The following is a 23,735-nucleotide window of genomic DNA, read 5'->3' on the forward strand; positions in this document are numbered from 1 at the left end:
GTTTGCCTAGGTATTGATGTTTGGTCAGTGCTGAGACTTTCATTTTATATACAAATATTGGCGCATGAAATCGCAAATGAAAGTGGAAAAGCCACCACAAGTAGGCATGTTGTGAAATTACAAATAGATAAATTGAATTGAAGCTATATCAAGCACATATTAGACATATTCTCTCAAATATGGCTGTCCATCTCTTGTTTTTCTATACTATTTTTAGCTCCATGGCTCCATGCCCTCTGCACTGCTCTTGCGTTTACAGGCGTGGCAAGTCTCGGCAAACCAGGGACGCACTTATGCGGTGGAATAATATAGCTATATCGCTTGGTCCCTGTTACGCATAAATGCGTTGGCTTGGAGAGACTTGCTACGCATCTACGCATGTAAACGTAGCATATACAGCTTGGCAAAAAAGAGTAGAAATTAAAAAGTGGCAACACTGTAGTGTCGTCCCTTTCAAACTAATTTATATAAGTAAACGGGACGACACTACAGTGTTGCCACTTTTTAATTTCTACTCTTTTTGCCAAGCTGTACATATGAGTGTGATACCGCCTTAAATATTACTGACATTTATATATAATAATAATATGTATGGCAACATATCTATTTAAAAAAATGTCTGTGCTTGCTGCTTTGCTTGACACTTGACTGACAGTTCATTACAATCGGAGTTGAACGATAAACGTAAAACTATTGCGAAAATATAACGCGTTATTTAAATATATTATTGTTTATGCGTACATAACGTTTTCACTTAATTCAGTGCTCTTGATTATAAAAATCTGATCAGTTTGGACCTTGTTTATGATAGTTGTGTATATTTCATCCTACATTTATTTGTCTCATGCATGAGACATGTATTTTCGAGTGTAGATAATAGCTGTTCCTGTTTCTGATTCTGCCACATAAATTGTTATCATTCTAAGAAGGAATATATAAATAATCAAGATGTGCGGAGGATTCACCTGCTCTAAAAACGCGCTGATCGCGCTTAACATTCTCTATGTGGTAAGATATCGAACAGTTTTTGACCTTACATTCGAACAAAAGATTGCACAAATTATACCCTTCACACGTGTGTGCATTTCTCTGGCCTCTAAATTCTATTATGTAAAGTGTAATCTGATTTGAGCAATGCTCGAAATTTAGGCTATACCTACAATCTCTCTCTTAAGTAATAATAATTATTTCAGTATTTTCCAAGCAGTATTTTACAGTATTATTGTTGCAAGAAGTCCTAATTAATATAAAGTTTATATTATAAACTATTCAATTAAACAAGTAATATAGTTGAATCTTGTGTGAAAGGTTTATGAGGAGGCCTTAATTATGTTTGGGTATGCAGATGTAATGTGAAGTGTGAAATTAAACTTTCATGAGACATATTTTAAAATATTTAAATCACAATGGTTACATCACTTGCATTTTTAGGGTTCCGTACCCAAGGGGTAAACAATCCTGGACCCTATTACTAAGACTTTGCTGTCCGTCCGTCCGTCCGTCCGTCTGTCTGTCTGTCTGTCACCAGGCTGTATCTCACGAACCGTGATAGCTAGACAGTTGAAATTTTCACAGATGATGTATTTCTGTTGCTGCTATAACAACAAATACTAAAAACAGAATAAGCGGGGCTCCCATACAGCAAACGTGATTTTTGACCAAAGTTAAGCAACGTCGGGCGTGGTCAGTACTTGAATGGGTGACCGTTTTCTTTTTGCATTTTTTTCCGTTTTTTTTTGCTCCGACTGAGCCGAGTCCGACTCGCACTTGCCCGGTTTTTAGTCCCTATGCAGATGTACTTTAAAGCTATTCACTACATTCCAGGAATGCAAGGCCACTTGTTATTTCACTAGACAAGGTGTTTTTTTCAAAAGTTGATAGTAATAGAAAAGTGAACATGTATGTAGGTCATATTGGAGTACTCTACCCTAAATGTGAATTAAATTTTTTGTCCCATTAAAAGATTGACATTGGACTGCTGGCCATACACCAACCTCGCTATATATGACTAAACATTTTAAATGTGTCCATATTAAAGAAAGAGCGCTTAAACATAATAATCAGATACCTAGAAAAATGATCTTTGCACATGATTATATGTAAGACATTTCCAGGTTGTGGCTTCAATATTGATATCTGTAGCGGTGTACGGGCAGACCTCGTCCCTGGTGAATACCAACCTGCCCATCTTAGGGGGTATCCTGGCATGCGGCGTCCTGCTCATCTTGATCTCGTTGCTGGGCATGGCTGGAGCCGTCAAGCACCACCAAGTTATGCTGTTCTTTGTATCCTTTGGCAATATGTTTCATAGTGATAGCCACGAGCAAGCCACTGTCGCTAGATAATATAAGTCATAGATGCTGCTCAGATCATCCGTAAAGATGCACAAGGCCTAATGATGAGATATATATGTTCTTAGTTCACATTCTTTTAATAGGTATAAGGGGTCATCCATTAACTACGTCACACCAATTTCTAGGTTTTTTGACCCCTCCCCCCCCCTTGTCACACTTGGTCACATTTGGCAAACCCCTCCCCCCTAGTGTGACGTCACATTTTTTCTACGAAATCGCCAAATCGAATTAAGTAAGTACCTAAGTACTATTAATATTTTATCAAAATATTTTTGACGATATAAATATTAGTAATTTTATAACCCAAAACTGCTTAGGAAAGAAAATTAAACGAATAAAAACGATTATCTTGTTATTTAAATGTACAGCGAATAAAATAATTTAAATAAATTTTCGGTTACTGATGAAGTTAAAGTGACGTCACAAAGTTTGTGTCTCCCCCCTCCCCCATGTCACAATATGTCACATTTTCTTGACCCCCTCCCTCCCCCTAAACGTGTGACGTAATTAATGGATGACCCCTAAGGTGGTCTAGCATGAGTTGCATTCACCATACTTGAAATCGCGCAAGATGTATCGAGTCACCCACGAGAACGCTACACTCATGCTAGACGACCTAGTATAAGTAAGATGGCCACAAGTTTGAACAATGTTAAAATTGGATTGTTTCCTACCACTTGGTAGGAAACAATCTTGTATTTTGTAGGAAACTTGGTGGACAATTTCCTTAACCACTTAATCAGTACATGGTGATTCTTTTCCTGTTGTTCCTGGTGCAATTCTCAGTGGCCTGCGCCTGTCTTGCCGTGAACTCGGACCAACAGGAGATGTTGGCTAAGCAAGTGAGTACCTAAAGTCATTATGAGATAGCTAATATGTTGTATAAATTCGGTTTCTATTGTTTCCCAAAAAGTTTTAAGTCATGTATTGTTTGTCCACATTTTCGTTACTCATAATTAGTTTTTCTCAGAAACGCGTAACTTTTCAGGATTGCCATTAAACAAACCTTTTTTTTTTTTGTCGCAGGGGAAATGCGTTTATGCATTCACAACCATTAAACAAACCTAACCTAACCTACTCTATCTATAGGATACCTTACGAAAATCCTGAAAAGTTAACGGTTTCAGAATTATGACTAGTGATAATATGATAAACAATACATTATGACTTTTAGACAGGCAGCTGATGTTGGTAAACATCTGGTGACGTCTAAATCAGGGGTCTCCAATGTTTTTTACCTGAGGGTCATATTGCGCTTCTGTTACTGCTGCCCTAAGCTGAACACCTGGAGCCTGTGGCTCCCGCGGGCCGGATGGGCCGGGGTTTGGAGAGCCCTGGTCTAAATCATAGTGCACTTAGCATATCCTGTTTAGATAGATTTCAACAATATTATTGTCAAGTATTTATTCACATGTACAATTTCAGGGATGGAACAAAGTGAACACGGAAGTGAAGAGTCAGGTGCAGGAGAAATTCCAGTGCTGCGGGTTCGAGACTAACATTCGCCCCCTCAATGCCACATCTGACTACCCCACCTGTGATGCTGTCAATGTAAGTGGAAAATATTCATGTTATAGCTGGTCAAGCAGATCTTGTCAGTAGAAAAAGGCGGCAAATTTGAAAAATGTAGGCGGGAAGGGATATCGTCCCATAGAAAATTTAAATTTCGCGCCTTTTTTACTGACAAGATTTGCTTGACCAGCTATAAATACTACTTCATACTAAAGTAATAGGTACCTAAATGTACAGTAAAGTTTTCCTTACATTTAGCGGACATTAAAATTAAAACAAGTGCGAGTCGGACTCGCGCACGAAGGGTTCCGTACAATAATGCAAAAAAAAACAAAACAAAAAAAGCAAAAAAAAAAAAACGGTCACCCATCCAAGTACTGACCACTCCCGACGTTGCTTAACTTTGGTAAAAAATCACGTTCGTTGTATGGGAGCCCCATTTAAATCTTTATTTTATTCTGTTTTTAGTATTTGTTGTTATAGCGGCAACAGAAATACATCATCTGTGAAAATTTCAACTGTCTAGCTATCACGGTTCGTGAGATACAGCCTGGTGACAGACGGACGGACGGACAGCGAAGTCTTAGTAATAGGGTCCCATTTTACCCTTTGGGTACGGAACCCTAAAAATCATCTGAAAAAGTAACTCCTAGAGTTAGACCAAGATAAGTCTACAACGATTTTGGTAGCATGCAGTGCAAGTGGTATTTTAAACGTCAATCTTCTATGAAATTATGACGTATAAATTATATTGCACTGTGTGTGCTATCTAAATCATTGCAGACTTATCTTATCAAACTTTATCATAATAGATTTTGAAAAAAAAAAAAAACGTACAAATTTTTCACAAACATGTTATGTTTTATGGTAGAAGTAGTACTTTCAAAATGTAATGTATGTAGTTATATTTCCATACTTAACAGGTACATTTTCGTATAGTTTCCAGAATCATCCATGTTGATAACAGTGATTCTCTTACTACGTCACTCCACAAATGTCTAATTCTAATAGCTTACGCAGTGACACATAATCACATTAAAATAATCGCATTATTTCACATTAGTTCTAACAGCAACACACTTAGCTGACTGGTTAGACCTTATTTACATGTAATAAGGTTATGATATAATATATATTAAGATGGCTCAACTATGTTAAACACGGTACATTAATATGTTATGTAGTAACTAGTGTCTGACCAAAGTTTCGGTTTCGGCAGGTTTCGTAACAAAAAAACCGGACAAGTGCGAGTCGGACTCGCCCACCGAGGATTCCGTACTTTTTAGTATTTCTTATCGCTAAAAAGCCACTTCATGGCAAAGGCACTCACCTTTGATAGTGAAGATAAAAAAAAACACAAAACTAGAATCTGACCACGCAAAGTTTTCATGCCTGGTCCTAACTCAAGTATGGGATATGTATGCACTTTCGCTGCCAAGTTGGTGCAAATTTAGCGTGGCCGAACCGGACCTTACTTACTTGGTTGGTGCGATGACCCAAAATGAGTCTTGGCCTCCAACAGAAGAGCACGCCACTTTGATCGGTCCACAGTGGTATCCCGCCAGCTTTAGCCAACGCCGAACCGGACCTAGCTATCCTATATCTCTACACTATCGATATCTGTACTTTTTAGGGTTCCGTACCCAAAGGGTAAAACGGGACCCTATTACTAAGACTTCGCTGTCCGTCCGTCCGTCCGTCCGTCCGTCCGTCCGTCTGTCACCAGGCTGTATCTCACGAACCGTGATAGCTAGACAGTTGAAATTTTCACAGATGATGTATTTCTGTTGCCGCTATAACAACAAATACTAAAAACAGAATAAAATAAAGATTTAAATGGGGCTCCCATACAACAAACGTGATTTTTGACCAAAGTTAAGCAACGTCGGGAGTGGTCAGTACTTGGATGGGTGACCGTTTTTTTTTTGCTATTTTTTTTTTTTTGCATTATGGTACGGAACCCTTCGTGCGCGAGTCCGACTCGCACTTGCCCAGTTTTTATATTTATTTATATGAGCCTAGAGTGTCCCACTGCTGGGCAAAGGCCTCCCTCCTCCCTTTCCATGTATCCCACCAGTTCCTGTCAAAGGCGTCGAGGTCATCTCGCCAACGCCGTCGAGGTTTGCCGCGACCCCGGGTTTGATTTGGGACCCAATTGGTTGTTGTTTTAGCCCACAAGTCATCCGGCATACGGCAAACGTGTCCCGCCTAGTCCCACTTCAGCTTGGCGGCTGTTTCAGCCACATCCGCCGTTTCAGTTTCGGGTTCGAAGTTGATATCTGTACTTAACGAATAATAAATAACGAATAATTTGTTGGTATTGCAGAAACTTTGCTGCATAAACTCAGTGGACAAAGACTGTGCCTGCGCCCCCTGCATGGAAAAACTCAAGGAGCGTATCGACTACGCCTTCAAGCTATGCGGAGGCATCGGGCTATTCTTCAGCTTCACTGAGGTACTGTATTACAATACAACCCGCTTAATACGATCATGTTTAACACGATTTCCCGCGTAACGCCATTATACACTGGTACCTACAAATTGTTTTCATACTTTTTATTCCGTTTAAGAATTTTGCGTACTTGGTGCGGTCCATTCGGAAACATTTACGGGTTTTGCTGTATTTGATTATTTACTTTGATATTATTCGTCAATTTGCTATCGTGACGCTCTTATGAAGCTCGGTTTGGCAGATGACGATAACATTCAAGGCCTGATTTAATATTATTATGTTTTTAAGAAATTTATTATTTCGGATGGTACCTATAGTAGTGATAAGATAATTATATTTTTTGTTTGCCGGCGAAATACTAGTTATCTGATGTTTTCTTTTTTCCGCTCGTCATGTATAAGGATCAGTTTTGAAGTATTCCTTGTATTAGAGAAAAATATCAGAGGGCCTACCGCAGTAATCGAATATCGAAATTTCGCTAAATCTTCTGCTAACTTAGCGGGGCTTATAATTGTCGCTGGGTTTACGTTAGAATAAATTTACACACATTGTATCTATTATTTAGGTTAGAGCATGAAATATATTTGAAATAAATCATGAATGTGTGTGGGTAGGGAGATAACTCGGATAACTTATCTATGTTGTTGTTTAAACTAACTAAAAATAACAACGCCGTAAGTGCTTCTGGCAGTTATCAATGTTATCATAATTATATAGACATTTGAAACATTTTTCAAGGGAGATTGCAATAAATATCTTGACGTCATATTTTTTCTAACTGCACGTATCTTTTTCGAGTGTCTTCGCTTTGCTCTACGACTTATTTGCGGAAATGTAGGTACCATAGCCTACTAGTATCTTATACTTTGAATTATATTTTATATATCTGCACTAATATTTACTATGACAAATAGTAACACTTTTCTTGGTGCTAAAGCATGTCACTTTGATTTGTTCTTTGATCTTTACTCTGAAAAAATACGCGATAAATATTTATTTGGTATATTATTTCATGTCATTGACCTCTGTTGTTTTTGTACATCTTATAATCTTATTATAAGTTGGTATGGATAGTTATATCGCCGAGAAGTCGGTAGGTACACATAGAGTTTTGTAGGTATTTAATTGAGCGACTACATAATAAGTTAAAAAATATGTAAGTATAGGTATTTGTAAATGATATAGATTATAAGAATGAATCGGAAGTATTTCAATATTGAATTATGCAAAAGAGTTTTATTTCCTTTGTTTGTGTTAATTGAGAAACGAGTTTGTTTTGTTATAATGGCGGTATGTGATGCACAGGAAATGCAACATAAGTTCTTTTAATATAAATGTAAGATTCTTAACCTAATTAATTACTGTGCACGAAATTGTCGGCTGGTACAGTTGCCACACAAATGAACTACTGTACCTACAGCTTGCATAAAATTACCTGAACACTTACTATTAGGCCTTTTCAATTGAGTCGTGTTTACATATTCCTAAGTACTGTTAGGTCGATTCGAAATTAACAATTTGTCAATGTTTTGAACTGATTATGATTTATGATACGACCTTGACTTGACGATCGTCTTGTTTATTGGCGTGCATCTCACGCAAGACTTTCACTTAGCTATATGATTGTTTTTTCAGGTTTTTTCTAACACTTTCAATTATATTTCAGCATAACTTTAAATATTTCAATTTACGCTTGCTAGCGACAAGATGTACATACTTTACGCAATAGAGAATGCCACCTAAAAATCGATAATTAACGATTAGGCGTTTGTTATGCCGCGGAGCGGCAAGCGGCAAATCAGGCCGCGTAGCCAAAATGCCAATCGCTTACGCTCCGTAGCGATCGAAACGCAACTGTCACTGTCGCGCTAATATGGAAGAGTGATAGAGAGACATAATGCTTTTCGTTGTCGAAGCGATAGCGATTGTGACCTTGGCTAGGCCGGCAGGGCTATATATGTACATTGCGCTCGACCAAATGTATGAACGGCCTTAATTCGCCGCTCGCCGCGCCGCGCGCCGTTTGCGTCCAGCCCGCAGCCTCGTAGTAATGCAGTTTTGGATGCGTCTTCAGTTTGATAACCAAGTTTATCTTCAAGACGCATATATTTATTAATACTTCTTGGTGGCGTTCTTTATTGTTTGAACAGGGATCTCACAAATGTTATTACATCCAAGTGTTATTTGTGTTTATTACTCATTCTAAATATTGTTGTTTTACGATTGTTCGTACTACGCTAAACTACTCACTGATTCAAGTCAAAGAAGTATTAAAATAAGTCCACTAATTATGCCTAGTAAACCGTTTATCGACAGCCTATCGCAAAATAAAGCCCGAGAAGGTTTTATCTGTCCTTCGCCATGTAGCGGATTTTCAGTGGTAAGTACTAATTTATGTAAACATGCCCCGCAACATGCACAAGAAATAAAACCTTCCAGGCTTTATTTTTCGATGAGCTGTCCATAAACGGTTGTCATCTTGGCTACTGTCACTAATGTCCTGGCCCCTATTTCACCAACGTAACAGGTGCGACAATTATCGACATCACTGTTACTGACGTCACAGGCCTCCATAGGCTACGTTAACCGCTTACCATCAGACGGGCGGTGTGGTTGTTTGCCACTAACATGTTAATTAAAAAAAACTCCACTATATCGCCAGTTAATAAGTACTTATTTTGCGAAGCTAATGACAATTGTCACAAGAAATGCGACAATTGTCACGAAATTCCGACACAGAACTCATTTGCTGTCAAGAATTACCGAAAGTTCTTTGAAATCTTGTAACAATTGTCATCATTATCATCATAAACATCGCAAGAGAAATACCTGTTTTTTGCCGATATAATAAAGTTTTAATAAGTAAATAATAACACAATGATGGTGACAAACAGGAATACGGCCCGCCCGATGGTAAGAGATAACCGTAGCCCATGAATGCCTGTGACGTCAGCAACAATGAGACTTGTCGAATTGTCGCACCTGTCACGTTGGTGAAATAGGGGCATGATGTATGGGTAAGAGTTTGGAGATCCCTGTAAAATTGTAAAAGGTTTCGCTAACACACTATCCACGGGCATGCATTTGTGACTAACAAATGTTACTTTCCAGTTTCTGGGTGTGTGGTTGACAGTAAGATACCGTAATCAAAAGGACCCCCGCGCTAACCCCAGTGCATTTCTCTGAATGATCCGCCGATACGGACTCACGGCGTTTGCTAACTCGAGGTGGTTGACGCGTTTGTGTGTTGCTTATGCATGCTTTATGTCCGCACTTGTAGCACCTACACTAGAATAAGCTGTTTTTATATTCCTATCTCGTATCTGGGATATAAAGACGAGGATTAGTTATGGTCCATATTATGAACACTGCAAGTCTTCTGTTATAAGTGTGCCAAGACAACTTAGACAACGCATGCAAAATAACAATAGAAATAACAATGGAACACAGGCTAAACAGATTTTTTGGGTTTAAACCTTAATCTGTTAAACAAAAGCCTTTGTTTCTTTTATGCAGAGCGGTCAGCTACCTTCTTCGACACGTGTTCAAAGCAACAATGTTGTTTAAAAAGTATCGTCATAGTATTAAGGTTTATGTATAAGTAGAGGTGATTTTTGCGATGAAAATACTTATAATACTAGATCAGTAGCGTTCGAAAAATGGACCCCTAGTGTTATGAGCTAGGGCTCGCCCTGTAGGTATTTCGAAAAAGTATAACTACTTATAGCCTTTTTGGTTAAAGCCCTCATGGTTCAGCGGAGCCTTAACTCATAACATAACACTAGTTAGTCAGCAGCAGGAGTATACATTTATTTATTTGGAGGCGAGAACTAACATGCATGGATTGGTTAATAGTTAAATGTAAGCATATAATTGTCAAATTTGCCTATATTTGTTTATACGTGTGGTAACTGGTAGGTATACGAAGTGTCTAAAATATTCTGCGCATTGGCTCTCGTCCAAACAATAAATGATCTGCTATAGCACGAGCTTCTGAATTTATTTTATATCTATACTTGCTTGGGATAAAAATTCAGCCGATAGGGCATGCCCGTCTGTATACTTCGTTATTTTAATATCAGAAAGAACTCTCCATAAAGAAGCATGAGGGTCTAAATCAAGCACATAATGCGGTACAATTTTGAAATAAATAATGTGTAGTGATCGTGCTTGTTGAGATCACTTCATTATTTATACCGTTTAGAGTGTCTTCAAATGTCTAGCTTACTGCTGTGGAGTTCTTTCTTATGCTTTTATTACGTATTTAACGAAGATTACGAAGCATATTAGCATAGTTAGTACCTAATCAGCTGAAAGCAGTAGGATTTGAGGCTGACAAGCTCTAGGTAACGTTAATCTTTTTTTTACCACCGATTGATTCTTTGCGCTCAAATTTTGCCACGTGTGAAAGGGGGTGATTGGCTTGGCTTGCGTGAGTTTGCAAGAGCTTGTAGCCGATCCAGGCCAGTGTCGGTTTTGGAACTCAAATCAAAGGAATACAATAAAACCTGTCCGGAATACAATACGCACTTGCAAACGTGTAAATGGCATTCAAGCTTTTGCACAGGCTTGGATCAAGACAAGCGTGTATAGGCTCTTGACACAAGTTGCTCCTATATCCATGTGACCATTGTAAAACTTCAAATTAATTAATTGTGAATTAACGAACAGGGAATCACAAGCTTTTTTCTTCTTGCCACGTGTATGCATACTCTTCCTTGATAAGTATAAAACTAACTTTACCTACATTGTTACCTAAATGTTTAATTTGCATGCCTCTCGATGTACTTTAATGTAGCACTTTACGCACCGCACTATCACTTCATTAGCATGCAATTATGCCTAAAATGTTATTGGAACAACATTTAAGCGATACTAGTAATTTACAGCTTAGCGCAATGTGACTAACGTGATTGAAATACTAATTAGATATAATCGAAAACTGACCTTTGCAAGTGGTTTTAGTTTGCACTTTTGTTTGTTTATACCAATTTCGTTGCACTGCGGTAAGTTTTCTCAGACTTATAAAAGAGATACTTATATAAAAAATTTTGGCCTGAGGTAATCTCTAAGTTTAAATATCTTCCCTTGCATGATTCTTGAATAAATGGTGAATCGATTTCTTGCACGAAATAGCTACATACATTATTAGCTTACAAAGATGATTAACCTAAACTATAATCTAGGAAACCAATAACTGTTGCTGCTCTTGTCGTGTCTCTTCAAGTACAGAACGATAGAAGGAATTGGTCGCGTTTAAATCGCAAGTTTGACAACAAGTAAGCTGTGGCGGTTTTACATGTTTCTCTTTTTGTACAATAAATCTCGGATAGTATCACTATCGGTAAGTATTACTTAAGTAGGTTTTCTAGACTCTAGTTTATTCATCATTTTGAGATCAATCGAATGTTCTCACTTAAGAGCGAACATATTGAACTTCGGAGAGACTCTGGGCCGACAATCTTCGTACAAATATTGTAAAGTGTGTGTGGTTGCAGCTCTTCGCCGTGTGGCTCGCCCGCCGCTACCGCAACCAGCCTGACCCGAACTACAAGGAACCTCACGCTATTTTCCCGAGGAAGAACTACTTATACTGAGAAAAACCGATAATTTAGCCTCCACAACTTAGGAATACACAGGTTTTAGTTTTAGATAGTCAATGAAATGATGGGCGATTATTTATTTTGCCATAATGGATTAAGACGCATTTGTTAGTCAGTCATTTCAAAAGTAACTTTTTAAGTTGCTTATTCTATCACCTATGCCCAGTGTTATAAACGTATAAGTTACAATTTTACAAGTCTAAACCGGCAATATTTGGCCTAAGCTTCGCGCCAATGGTGGATTGTGTGTCAGTCGCTTGAATGTTGTCACTATAAAATTGTAACTTTAGGCTCGGGGCACTGTATAGCGGAAGCAGTTATAAAGTTGACCCAAAAATTTTTTATTAAGCTATGAGCTTCATCACATATGTTCCTTGAGTAATTCTAAGCATTTCAAGCCTGGGAGCCAATAAGAAATGTGTGTCTACTCGGATTTGTAATGGATTCAAACTTTCAACCCCTTTTTAACCCTGTTAGGGGATGAATTTTACAAAACGCTGAAATTACTTTTCCTGTCTTTTAATAATATCCCCAAATACAAAGATTCAAGTCCCGCGTTCGAAAATTTTTTTGATATCCATACAAACTTTCAACTCCTTTTTCACCACCTTAGGGGATGAATTTTCAAAAACGCTGAAATTAGTTTTCTTGTATTTTAATAATATATCGTTTTACGAAGTTTCAAATTCCTAGCTTAAAATAAAACTTGAACCCCATACAAACTTTCATCCCCTTTTTAACCCCCTTAGGGGTTGAATTTCTCAAAATCGCTTCTTATCTCTTGTACACTTTATAAATGTAATCTAGTGTGCAAATTTCAACTTTCTATCTTTTGTAGTTTCGGCTCCGCGTAGCAAAAATCTCCAACCAAATTTTTCACCTTTTTACGTTTTTCTTGTAAAATTACTATGAAATTGAAAAAACAAATATCAGCAATGAATTCTACGTCTTTGGTTTATACGAAAATTATACCAAACTTGCCCTAGTACCCACCAGGATCAGAGTAGATTTTTTTTAAAGATGACGGATGGCGGCCGTCTTTGTACCCCACCCTCCCCCCCACTTCAGGCTAGAAATGCTTAGAATTACTCAAATATCAGATGTGATGAAGCTCATAGCTTAATAAAAATTTTTTGGGTCATGTATGGCAGCGTTACATAACTGACTCCAGTATGTATACATAGCTAAAAAATAATTCTCTATGACTGACGTTATCATTATTCAGCCTAGGCTATATAAATAGGTCAAACCATGTCTACGTAAAAAGTCTTGCCAGAATGTAAACTAGACAAAAACACTTTATTTGTAAACCCAACCATAATGTTGTTGTTGCTATCCATGTAACACTTCAGAATAATTTTATCTGTCAATCTCTAAAAAATACCTTTATGCACGGACTAGAATGAAAGATTAACTTGATTGCTTTTAAATTGACTATGTCTGACACTTTCTTTTACAGTGTGGTGAATTAAGTGTATGTGTTTTATTAAATATCTGAATTAACAATGCCTATTATGGTTATGTGTCAAAGTTTGTGTCAGTCATACAGAATAGATACATGTGACCATAAGGTGGTATGGCCATCTAGATGTTCTAGATTATTCATCCTGCGTCCTATAGATACATAGACAGACAAGATAAATAATTAAATAACTCAATATTTATTAATACTGTCTCGACTTCATCCCGAATTAGTTGTGGTTCTTAATTTTAACCGATCGTTTGCTGTGTGTCTGTATCGACGAATACAAACTATTGTAATGTTATTATTGTATAAATTGTAAGCCATACGATCTCAGGACGACTTTTCTGCGTACAATTTAGGGCTCAGGTTCATTGGTCGAACGGGAGCTACTGGCATCATCCCCTAAAGGAAGAAAAAATAAAATAAAAGCCACATAATGAAGGTTCGTAATTTTATGTCATTCATTCAATGATATGCTGACAAAAACACTTCTATGATATTTGATAGATCTTGTCCGTTGAAAAAGGTTACTATTGGTCATGTACCCGCGTCAAAGATAGTGCTAAAATGACAATTATTGACATTTGATATTTCTGTACAAGTTACAATTACAAGTACCTGCCAATAACATTTCTGGGTCGATACTTAACAAGCGACAATTGTCAAGCTAGTGTTATATGAGTCCCTATTTCACCAAATTGACAATTGTCATTTGCCAATGACAATTCACTGTACATTTCGGGATCACTTTACTTTAGATTGGAAAATTGTGTCATCAAAGCATTTTGACCCTGAGATGCTTGAATTGTTACCGTCTCTTACAACTTAAAACCAGACAGAAATGGTTTTGTGATTAGTTTAGTGACTGAATAAAACAGCGTTTGGTTTTGACCTTAGATACTAACTTTTGTCCTACAAACCAACAAAACAAACGTGAGCGGAAACCATTCCTAGTCGTCCAATGAAAATGCGCCCTTAGAGATACGATGGTTGATTCCTAGCAAATAGTATGTGTAAGTTGTACATTTGTGTACTAGTCAGTAGTCTAATTATTTTGTAGTGTTTCTGGATCCTTTTGCTTCCAGTATTTATTGAATGTCAAAATGAGTGATACTTACGCGTAGGTACGTTTTTATACAGTCAGGATGTTATTTTTTCTTTTACACAAATCACACGGCCACAGTGCGCAAGCCTTGAAAATTACATCACATTTGCTGCTTATTGGTCCTTACCAATATAGATCTTTCTATACAAAGGCAAAAGTATGCGAGCTCTAGAGATGATTCACGAAAATAGTAAATATTTTTAGTGCTGGGTGGCCGTCGATGAGGGAGTGTTGACCTTCCTTTTCAAAGAAAACCAATGAAAAAAATGACATAGTTTTACTCACAAAGTGCTGCATGCACAGATGAATGAACGTTACTGTTTAAAACTTATTTTCATTTCTTATGATTTCCGTGTAAAATAACAAGCTTTAATTGTATACGCTGTTTTACGATTAATACCTACTTTATTTTCTACCAATGATTTTAACATTTTAGTAAATTCCATCCTTTACTAGTGTACAAATGAGTTTTTTTAGATATCTAAGTCTTTGTAACTTCTAGTGATGATTATTATGTTGCAATTTTTTATTGAAAGTAAGAATGACCATGTCGATATATATTATATTAAAATATGTATATGTTTTATCGTAAATCATTATATCATTAACTAATCATTACTTAATCAAATATTGTTGAACCATCTACTTAATCTAAGTTATGATTAAGTACAATTCAAGCATACCTACTTTTTTTGTGATGTCTCTATTATTATAATTTAAATTGCTGATAAAACCTATTTAATAAATGTATGTTTTAGATTTCACGCTTAATTCTTCAACGGTCAGTCTTGTTTCACCAACTATACATTTCGGGGAAATCAAGGAGCAACGATATCCAGCAATAATTGTCAACAATATGATGGCGAATTGTCAGTGTCAGATAAAATTGTCAAGTTGGTGAAATAGGCTCCTATTTCACATAGGATACGGATTTGACATAGACAATATCTAAATATTATCATTTCTTTTATCGGTCCCGAAAATTGTCAAGTGTTGAAATAGACCCGAGCTTTAACTATAGGTAGGTAGTACTTTATCGCGGATGAAAGACATTAATTCCTCATTCCGTTGAAGTTAAGATTATCTAACGCAGTAGTAGTTGAACTCAATTTAGAGGTTACTTCACAAAAGATATACCCTCGATTAGGGTTACCAGATGACAGGAATTTTCCTGACATGTCAGGAATTTTTGCGTTTTGTCAGGAATGGCGACGGAACACGAAAATGTCAGGATTTTTTTGAATTAATAGACCTTTTTATAAAGTACCTTTTTATTTACTTAAATAAATCCAAAAAACATTGTAAAAAAAAATATGGAGATATCTCATTACCCAATCCACTCAACTTATCAATAACTTCGTAATTATTAATTAACAAATCTTTACTCAAGCATACATACATAGATGTTTTAGAAATCGAAAGCATGTTGCATTTGTAAAGATAACAATATAATAAGAAGTATCCTCTGCCTCTGCGATTAAAAATAATGTACGGTAAAACATCTTGTTTAATAGCTAACGGTTAGACCTACACCCCCCCGTCGTCGTCGTCATCGTCGTCAAAAATATGTCAGGAAAAATATTCGGAAATCAAGAATTTTGTCAGGAAATTCTAAATTTGTATCTGGTAACCTTACCCTCGATGCGAAGACACTCTAAGTGCTTTATTTTTATTAAAAGTATATCAGTAATTATAATGTGTATATTAGCCATTTGGACTTGTATAGTAAGTGTACAGCCAACAATAGATGTAACCTACACGGCCGCGTTTATTCATTTACGGACTGGCATACCACTCGGACAGTTCATAGCGAAAGTCTGGATCAGCAATTAAAGACCGTGATCATGCTAATCGTATAACAGAATAAAAGATTTTCACACCAATATCATCCGTGAATTTATCTGTTGCTGGCTGTACCTCGCAGTGGTAAAGCGTTCAATATTTATGTAAAAGATCACCAATCACTGCCTAGCTAGGTGTCTAGACCAGTGGTGGGCAAAGTAAGGCCCGCGGGCCACGTCCGGCCCGCGAAAGGATTTATCTGGCCCGCCGCCGGTCATTTGAAAAATGTATAATATGGCCATCAATATAATAAAAATGCATTTTTGCTGTAAATTTGGCCCTCCTCTGAAGTTTCTTCAAGTTTCGGCCCCTCATGAAGAAAGTTTGCCCACCGCTGGTGTAGACAATGTAAGACCACTGGCGGTCACCACTCATTAGCGCCTACTAATTTACTGTAGAGCAATTATCCTCCACCACTCTCGTCCTACTCGTATTTTTCTTCTTGGTGGGCCGCAGTGGGCTACCGCCTTGAATGAATATGCAACTGACTGCAAATAAACAGAAAAAGGGGGGAAATAGTGAGCTGGGTTGAAGACATTTGGCTAGCTTACAAGTCGGTTTAGTCATTATGTATACCCCGTTTTTTAAAGATTAGAATTTTTGTAACCTCAAAAGTAGTGCTAATTAACTAAAAGTGCCTTTATAAGGCAGAGGGAATATATTTCCCACCTGATTTTGCACTTTATTTCAAAGTAATAGGGTTCAATTTTGCATAATTTCTGGCACCCTTATGCCTTTTTTCTTCCGCAATGCTGGGGTTCCTATGATATCTACTATTGCGGTATAAAAATATGTAAACGACACCATAATTCAGTGCAGTGCATACCTAGTTACTCGGATATGATATTGGAGGAAAAAAGTTACTTTTGAGGTTATAAAATTTCTAAACACACCATTTCCGTGTTCTTATAACCCGGCAACCTTCAAATCAAGAGTGAACAGGCACCTTCTGGGCGAGCTCGCTCCATCGTAGGCCACGTCTACGCCTCGGCTAGTCTGTGGCCATGAGTAAGCCAATTCATAATAATAAAAAAAAAAAACTAAAAAAACGCGGGGTATAGTTTATCTAACTTTAGTTCATTGGCTGTTCATATGAATGCTTTGCCACTGCTGGGTAGTTTTGTGAGTCGGCTTAGTCGAGCCTTGAAGATTCGAGCCGTTAAGACTTGTGCCTGCATGGCTACCACCAGCATCGAAATTAGAAGATCGTCTATCTGTTTCACTGTCGCTCTTGAATTCAAGTAACAGAGATGCCGAATTGCCGAAAGATGATCTTCAAATTTCAAGGTTTACCCATCTGTTTTCAGTTTAACTATCCTTTTTTAATCTAATTAAGGGATTTATCATAATATAAGGCTCGGTCCAAGCTGGCTCATAATACTACCGTCGAGAGTTGTTACTGTGTGTCGAGTATCGTTCGAGTTGTGCCCTTCCAGCTCCATGTATCTTCTCGGAATAAAGTGTGTTGAGCATTACTACTTGTTTCAATATTGTTTCACGGTCCTAAAATACTAGAATAAAAGTGCCTCCAGTGAATTTTCTAATGCCATAGTTTTTTCTGTATAAATATTATGCTACAATCAGTTTGCTAGTCTTCGGTACAATCAAGCTTACCCTCCGGTCATAAGAAATACCTTCTAATATTATATATCGTCGGGTGACAAGCAAAAGTCAAAAAGTACTATCAAAAAATTAAAGTAACAATGCACTTTATTACACTTGTAACATGGTTTATTGTCCAATAATTTCAATGGTGTTAATAAGTGACTTTTGCTTGTCACCCGACGATATACGAAAGTAACTGTTTTAAAGTCTGTCTGTTACCTCTTCAAACTTAACTGCAGAACTGATTTCGATGAAATTTGATATGGGCTCTATGAAGGTAGTTTTAAGTCCCGGGGAAGAACATGACAGCTTTTATCAATCATCATCATCATAATACCACGCAGACAAAGTCACGGTCGAAATAAAACTAGAATATACATAATTTGAACCCGACCATAATTTGACTGTCTAACCTGAAAGGTAAAAACAACTGCAACAGCCTGACAAACAACTTTTTACGTAACCTTTAAAATAATATTGATCCCGAGGGAGCCCACAAAAAGGACTTAAACAAGGAAAAGGGCTTTTCATTACAATGTAGGATTTGTAATTTAACAATGACCCGAAGGGAAAACATAAAAAAACCTTGTTTATAAAAGTCGTTAGGTTCTTTCACAATGCATTGTTTTTTTAGGAGCTATAACAAAGTTTTTCATTTATCGAACTCACGAAATAGAGACCACAGGGTGTTTCTTAGAAATACGAAACATATTGCTAAACATACTTAGGTTTCATGCTTACACTATCACCCTAAAAATCCTCTTATTTTTTGGACAGTATTTCTCCAAAATTCGGTCACGAATTAATGTTACTATTACTACGATATAGTATAAAAGAGCTCATTAATTTCATCATTCCATTACCTTTCGTGGCTTCGTTGAGGTATTTAAAAAACCCTAACACTCGCTAAGTCCCCGTGAAATCTTGACAAAGTACTTAGAGGTACTACTTAGTACCCTGAAAATCGTGCTGTCGCCTGTCGGCATAACTCGACTTTTATACTGAGAAGCATCCTATTTGACGTAAGTACTTGTGATTAATCATAATTACTTTGATCTTTATGGATATTGTTCTTGACGTCAAATAAAAATTTTCGATTCTATTTCATAGTTGTGTACAGTCAGCAGCAGATATACCTGAGCGGGCAAGGTGTCCAAGAAAACATATACACTTCAATCGTCACAAAAATAAGGTCATCTAAGTTGTCAATTTAGCGTAGGCTTTCAGTTCGTCACATATATCTTAACTTCTGAGTTTTTCTTTAACACATACACCCTTATTTAATCACAATGACAATAACGGTTAGAAAGTCAGTGGTAACTGAGCACTCAAATTCAAGCTGCTGTCATTAATACCTACACGCACTGCCAATCACGTACGTCAGCAGCCAGGGTGCCACTAGTTGCTAAGCAGTTGTTATTTCAATGGTAACTAAGCATCAACATTTTATCTGTTTAACTTTTAACAAAATACTGTAGCAGCTACGAATTGACACCTCCTTTCTTAAAGAAGTATTTTTTCGTCAAGTGTCAAACTTAGACAATAACTAATGCCGGCTACATACGTAACGATAAATCGTTGCGATAAAACTGTGCAGTCCGACTGTGCAGATAAATCGAATTCCAATTATTGTTCCGCGTTTTCGGGGTTGGTCCCATAGTAAAAGTTGCTCAGTATGACCTAAACATTAATGGGTCTCTTTCTTGGCCTTTCGTTCTGATACATACGGTATATCATTGAACTTATTGTTAGTATAACCTAGTAGTAAATATCAAATGGCATTCCACACAGGAGTAATCTAAGGAACGCCCACTGCGGGTTCAAACCTACAACGTCTTGTTAGAAAGTCGTACATACGCTACATGTGACATATCTTCAAAAAACATATAATATAAAACCACAAATTAATAATAGAAATGAAACCCAAAAAAAAAGCTGTAATCTCTAGGTGCATCCAACTGAGATTTGAACCCACGGTCTCTGCTTTGAAAAGCAAACGCCTTAGTAACAAGACCACAACGTGCCTTGACAATTGGTTCTAAATTCGGCTTCAGTTAGCTTTCGCTATGTGTCACTCATTCGTTTTGAAGATTCTATTATATAAAAGAAATAGTTTGCAGTAAGTTGACTGACAGGCCCCTGTCAATGGTTGAAGGGCAAAACCTGAGATAGATGTATGTGATGACAAGACTGTACTGCTTTCGATGATTGTCAAAACGCTTTACCTGAAATTAGCATAGCTATTATTCATTCAATATACGACCATACATGTATGCTTTAAACGTCTATTTTTCCATATTGTTCAGATATATTTGACACGTTGATCGCTTAGGTACCAGTGGTTTTTTGACAGCTAAGGTATCAATGATTTGTTGCAAGTGTAGAAATTAATGAATAGCGACTGTTAAGATATTTGTGACATGTTGAGCGCTCACAAGTAAATGCTACCATGACAGTCAACAACTTTATGACAGTTTAAACGTTGACCTCTCTTTGAGCACCTGGAGTGTATAGCGACTTCTGCTGCTGACTGTACTGTACTGACCCAAATTTTATTTATTAAAGCATTGCTTCTTCATTTTGTACAGGCGTTGTATATTTTCTAAAGAAAAACGAACGGGTAAGCGCATATTTTCAAGAATGAAAACTAGTTTGATTATTGTTTGCTTTTGAAACGATGAAGTTTCATACTAAGAAAGCCGGTCAAGTGCGTGTCGGACAACTCATAATAGAGGGTCCTTTAGGTGAAGCTACATGGAAGTTATAACTTAGTACCCACTAACTAGTTGGCTCTAATTTATGAACTAGTAAATTGTTTTTAATATATTCATGAGGTATAAAATACCCCCTGCTTTGCCTTTAGGTACCTGTGAGAGGGGTCATCAACAGGACAGGTTCAATTTAAAGTTTTGAAGTTATAAAACTATTTCATACGCACAAAGTTAAAATGCAATAAACAAGCCACTTGACGTTGTAAATATGAAGGGTAATACCTACTCTTAATTAATATACATACATACTTACTACTCTCTGCTTAAACGTTAGACTTTTGATGCCCTATTGACGTTGTGACAAGATATTAAAAGTTACGAGTTTCAGATCTCTTTGACCGTACATGATCCCATTCGTAAAGTTTTGTGATGTTGCTAAGCTCTTAATCTTTGTCATTTTTGCGGAGGCCTGAAATACTGGTGTGTTTATTACTTGCAGTACGTGCCTAGAATACAATAAAGATAAAAAACCACTGTTAGCACTGTTTCAAAGCGTTAAGATTAGATTTATGCAGTTACAGTTTTCGCGCACTGCATGCCTACACATACACCATAGTAAAAAGTAGGTACTTACCTACAATTATCGAGCCATAGTACAATTTATTTAAGAACCATTAGCTCATACTGTATTCAAAAGTAAAGTTTCAGTAGCCCTGTCGAGCTAGGCCTCGCCTCGCAAACGTTGAAAACTTTTGTATTAACACAACTGGCTAATATAAACTTTATCTCGTTGCAATAGGGTTAACGATCGGTCAGTCTGGTTCACAGTTAAGAGGCTGGGTGGCGCGCAGCCCTCCGCGCATTCTCCTAGGGCGGAAAACCTTGCCAGCCTCATTCAGTCGCTGACAGCGCCCGTGCACGCCGCGATACCCGCGTACCACTCCATCGATCCATGCTCATACCGAAAACATTCTATTAAAGTGTAGTGTAGTGTCACAGCCACAATGTCTTTTGACCACGATGAGCTCCGGGACGAGTAAGTAAAAAACCTACTTGTAATTTGTAAAACGCGAGGAAAAGAACCGTCAATGAGCATTGTCTCCTCATCAGCGCGCGTAATGACTTTAACCTGCTTTCCTCCTGCTTTGCTTAGTCCTGTCACTATGCGCAGTAAAGCGTCCTAATTGAACGTTTCAGTACATTTCTATAGGACGTTAATGATAGCGCTCTACTTGTACCTAATTACGCGTTGCGTTGTTGCTTCGGTAAACAAGGTGACATGACCCATTTTGCACTTGGGAACGAGGGAAAGTTGCTCTCGCCAACAATGCGTTTAATTTCCTGACTTACTGCTTTGTTATGTACAAGATATAGACGTACATTAGACATTTCTTTTTATATAAGCATGTGACAAAGTCGTACTTAGTACAGTCGGCAGCAGAAGTTGCTAAGCGGGCGAGGTGTTCAAAATGATCTTGACACGCTCTTATTCGCTTAACAATAAAGTCGGTTCAAGATCTTTTTGAACACCTCGACCGCTTAGCAACTTCTGCTGCTGACTACCTACAGTACTTTATCTAACCATGTGTCTATAGGTAGGTACCTAGTTACCTACATATACCTTATATCATCCATTAATTTTGCACTAAAAAGAGTATCTGTTAATAACGAAATTATATTTTACAACATTACGAAACGTACCTAGCATGAGATTCAAACCCACAGCCTATTGTAACGGCACCACGCACCAGTGATCCGGAAGATTGCTATTTAGAATTCGTACCTAAGTTTAATATATGTAGGTACATATAATATAATAACCCCTTCTTACTACCTAGGTGCCTATTTATAGAAAATAGGAATCCCTTTCATTTACAAGAACTTGTATGTACAGTCAGCACCAGAAGTTGCTAAGCGGGTCAGCTGTTCAAAATGATCTTGACGCGACTTTATTGTTAAGAGAATAAGATCGTGTCAAGGTAATTTTGAACACCTCGCCCGGGTAGCTACTTCTGCTGCTGACTGTACAAATACCACAGAACAATTGTCACTATTTTTTTGACTCATATTGGTTACTACTAACGGGTATTTTCAAACGGAAAATAGGTACATTAACTAGGGCAAAGTATAACACAATGAATAATTACTGGAGGTACAGTCAAGGAATTTAAATTCCGACCCATTTCGTACTTTGTCACAGTGACAAACAATATGAAAGCCGCTAGAGACCTCATACGGTTGTCACTGTGACAAAGTACGAAATGGGTCGGAATTTAAATTCCTTGGCTGTACGTATTTACCAACCCATGCATAGATAAGCTAAGTTAAAACTGCACGCTAAGCGTCAATTATAAAATACTTCTCGTGTTTAGTAAGAATTGTAAGAAAGTAAATACCTACTTACATACCGAATTTGTTATTATAATTGTTTATCAAGAAATAATTCTTCTGGGCTCAGATGAGAACGTTCATTGCATGTTTAATCAGTTTAAAATGTATTCCAATTCCAAAACTGTCCATCAGCATCACAAAGCGCTTTTTAACATCTGGGGGCCATTCAACTTGTCTGAACCACAGTTAGTAACGTGGTCATCACTGTATTCACTGTCAGGTGAATACCTACTCATACGTCATCGTCATGCTGTCACTGACCTTACGAGTCGAGGTCCCCTGAAGGCACTAAGCACTAACACAACCACAACACAACAGAGAGCCAAGCCAAGATGCCAATCGTTTGCGGCCTATGTACTATTTATATGTAGCGAACGAAACGGTAATCTCTATAGGTGGACTTGGTTTTTAGGTATGCATGAATGGTCACTTGGTCAGTTAATAATAATGTTTAATTAAGTAACGTCGTCATACCAAGATAACTCTGCACTGATTTTGACTTGACAAAGTGTGGCAATGCTTATGACGACAGACGGGAACAGACGTCATATTCTCATAGAAATGAGGTTTATGGTGACACGTCCATCCTTTGTGATTACAAAGTCTGCGCAGAGTTAGCTTGGTCTGACTCCACTTACTCATCGATTTCATCGTCTATAGTCACTCCTCAGACGTTTTATGAGTTCGCGTGAGGG

General features: G+C 37.5%; 1 protein-coding gene across 1 annotated transcript; it reads left to right on the forward strand.

The window, feature by feature from the left end:
* Positions 1 to 651: 651 nt before the first annotated feature.
* On the forward strand, positions 652 to 17,808 carry LOC134679812 (tetraspanin-13). The gene is made up of 7 exons (XM_063538716.1): positions 652 to 1,008; positions 2,115 to 2,285; positions 3,098 to 3,196; positions 3,780 to 3,905; positions 6,193 to 6,321; positions 11,817 to 12,237; positions 13,106 to 17,808. Exons 1-6 carry the CDS (start codon positions 949 to 951, stop codon positions 11,913 to 11,915), a joined length of 684 nt encoding a protein of 227 aa, XP_063394786.1. The 5' UTR covers positions 652 to 948; the 3' UTR covers positions 11,916 to 12,237; positions 13,106 to 17,808.
* The last annotated feature ends 5,927 nt before the right edge of the window (positions 17,809 to 23,735 follow it).

Source organism: Cydia fagiglandana, chromosome 1 (assembly GCF_963556715.1).
Source record: "Cydia fagiglandana chromosome 1, ilCydFagi1.1, whole genome shotgun sequence".
Lineage (NCBI taxonomy): Eukaryota > Metazoa > Arthropoda > Insecta > Lepidoptera > Tortricidae > Cydia > Cydia fagiglandana.

Coding starts and splice junctions, on each gene's coding strand:
- LOC134679812 (XM_063538716.1), top strand. CDS start 949: ATGTGCGGAGGATTCACCTGCTCTAAAAACGCGCTGATCGCGCTTAAC. Junction 1,009..2,114: donor CGCTTAACATTCTCTATGTG/GTAAGATATCGA, acceptor AGACATTTCCAG/GTTGTGGCTTCAATATTGAT. Junction 3,197..3,779: donor AGGAGATGTTGGCTAAGCAA/GTGAGTACCTAA, acceptor GTACAATTTCAG/GGATGGAACAAAGTGAACAC.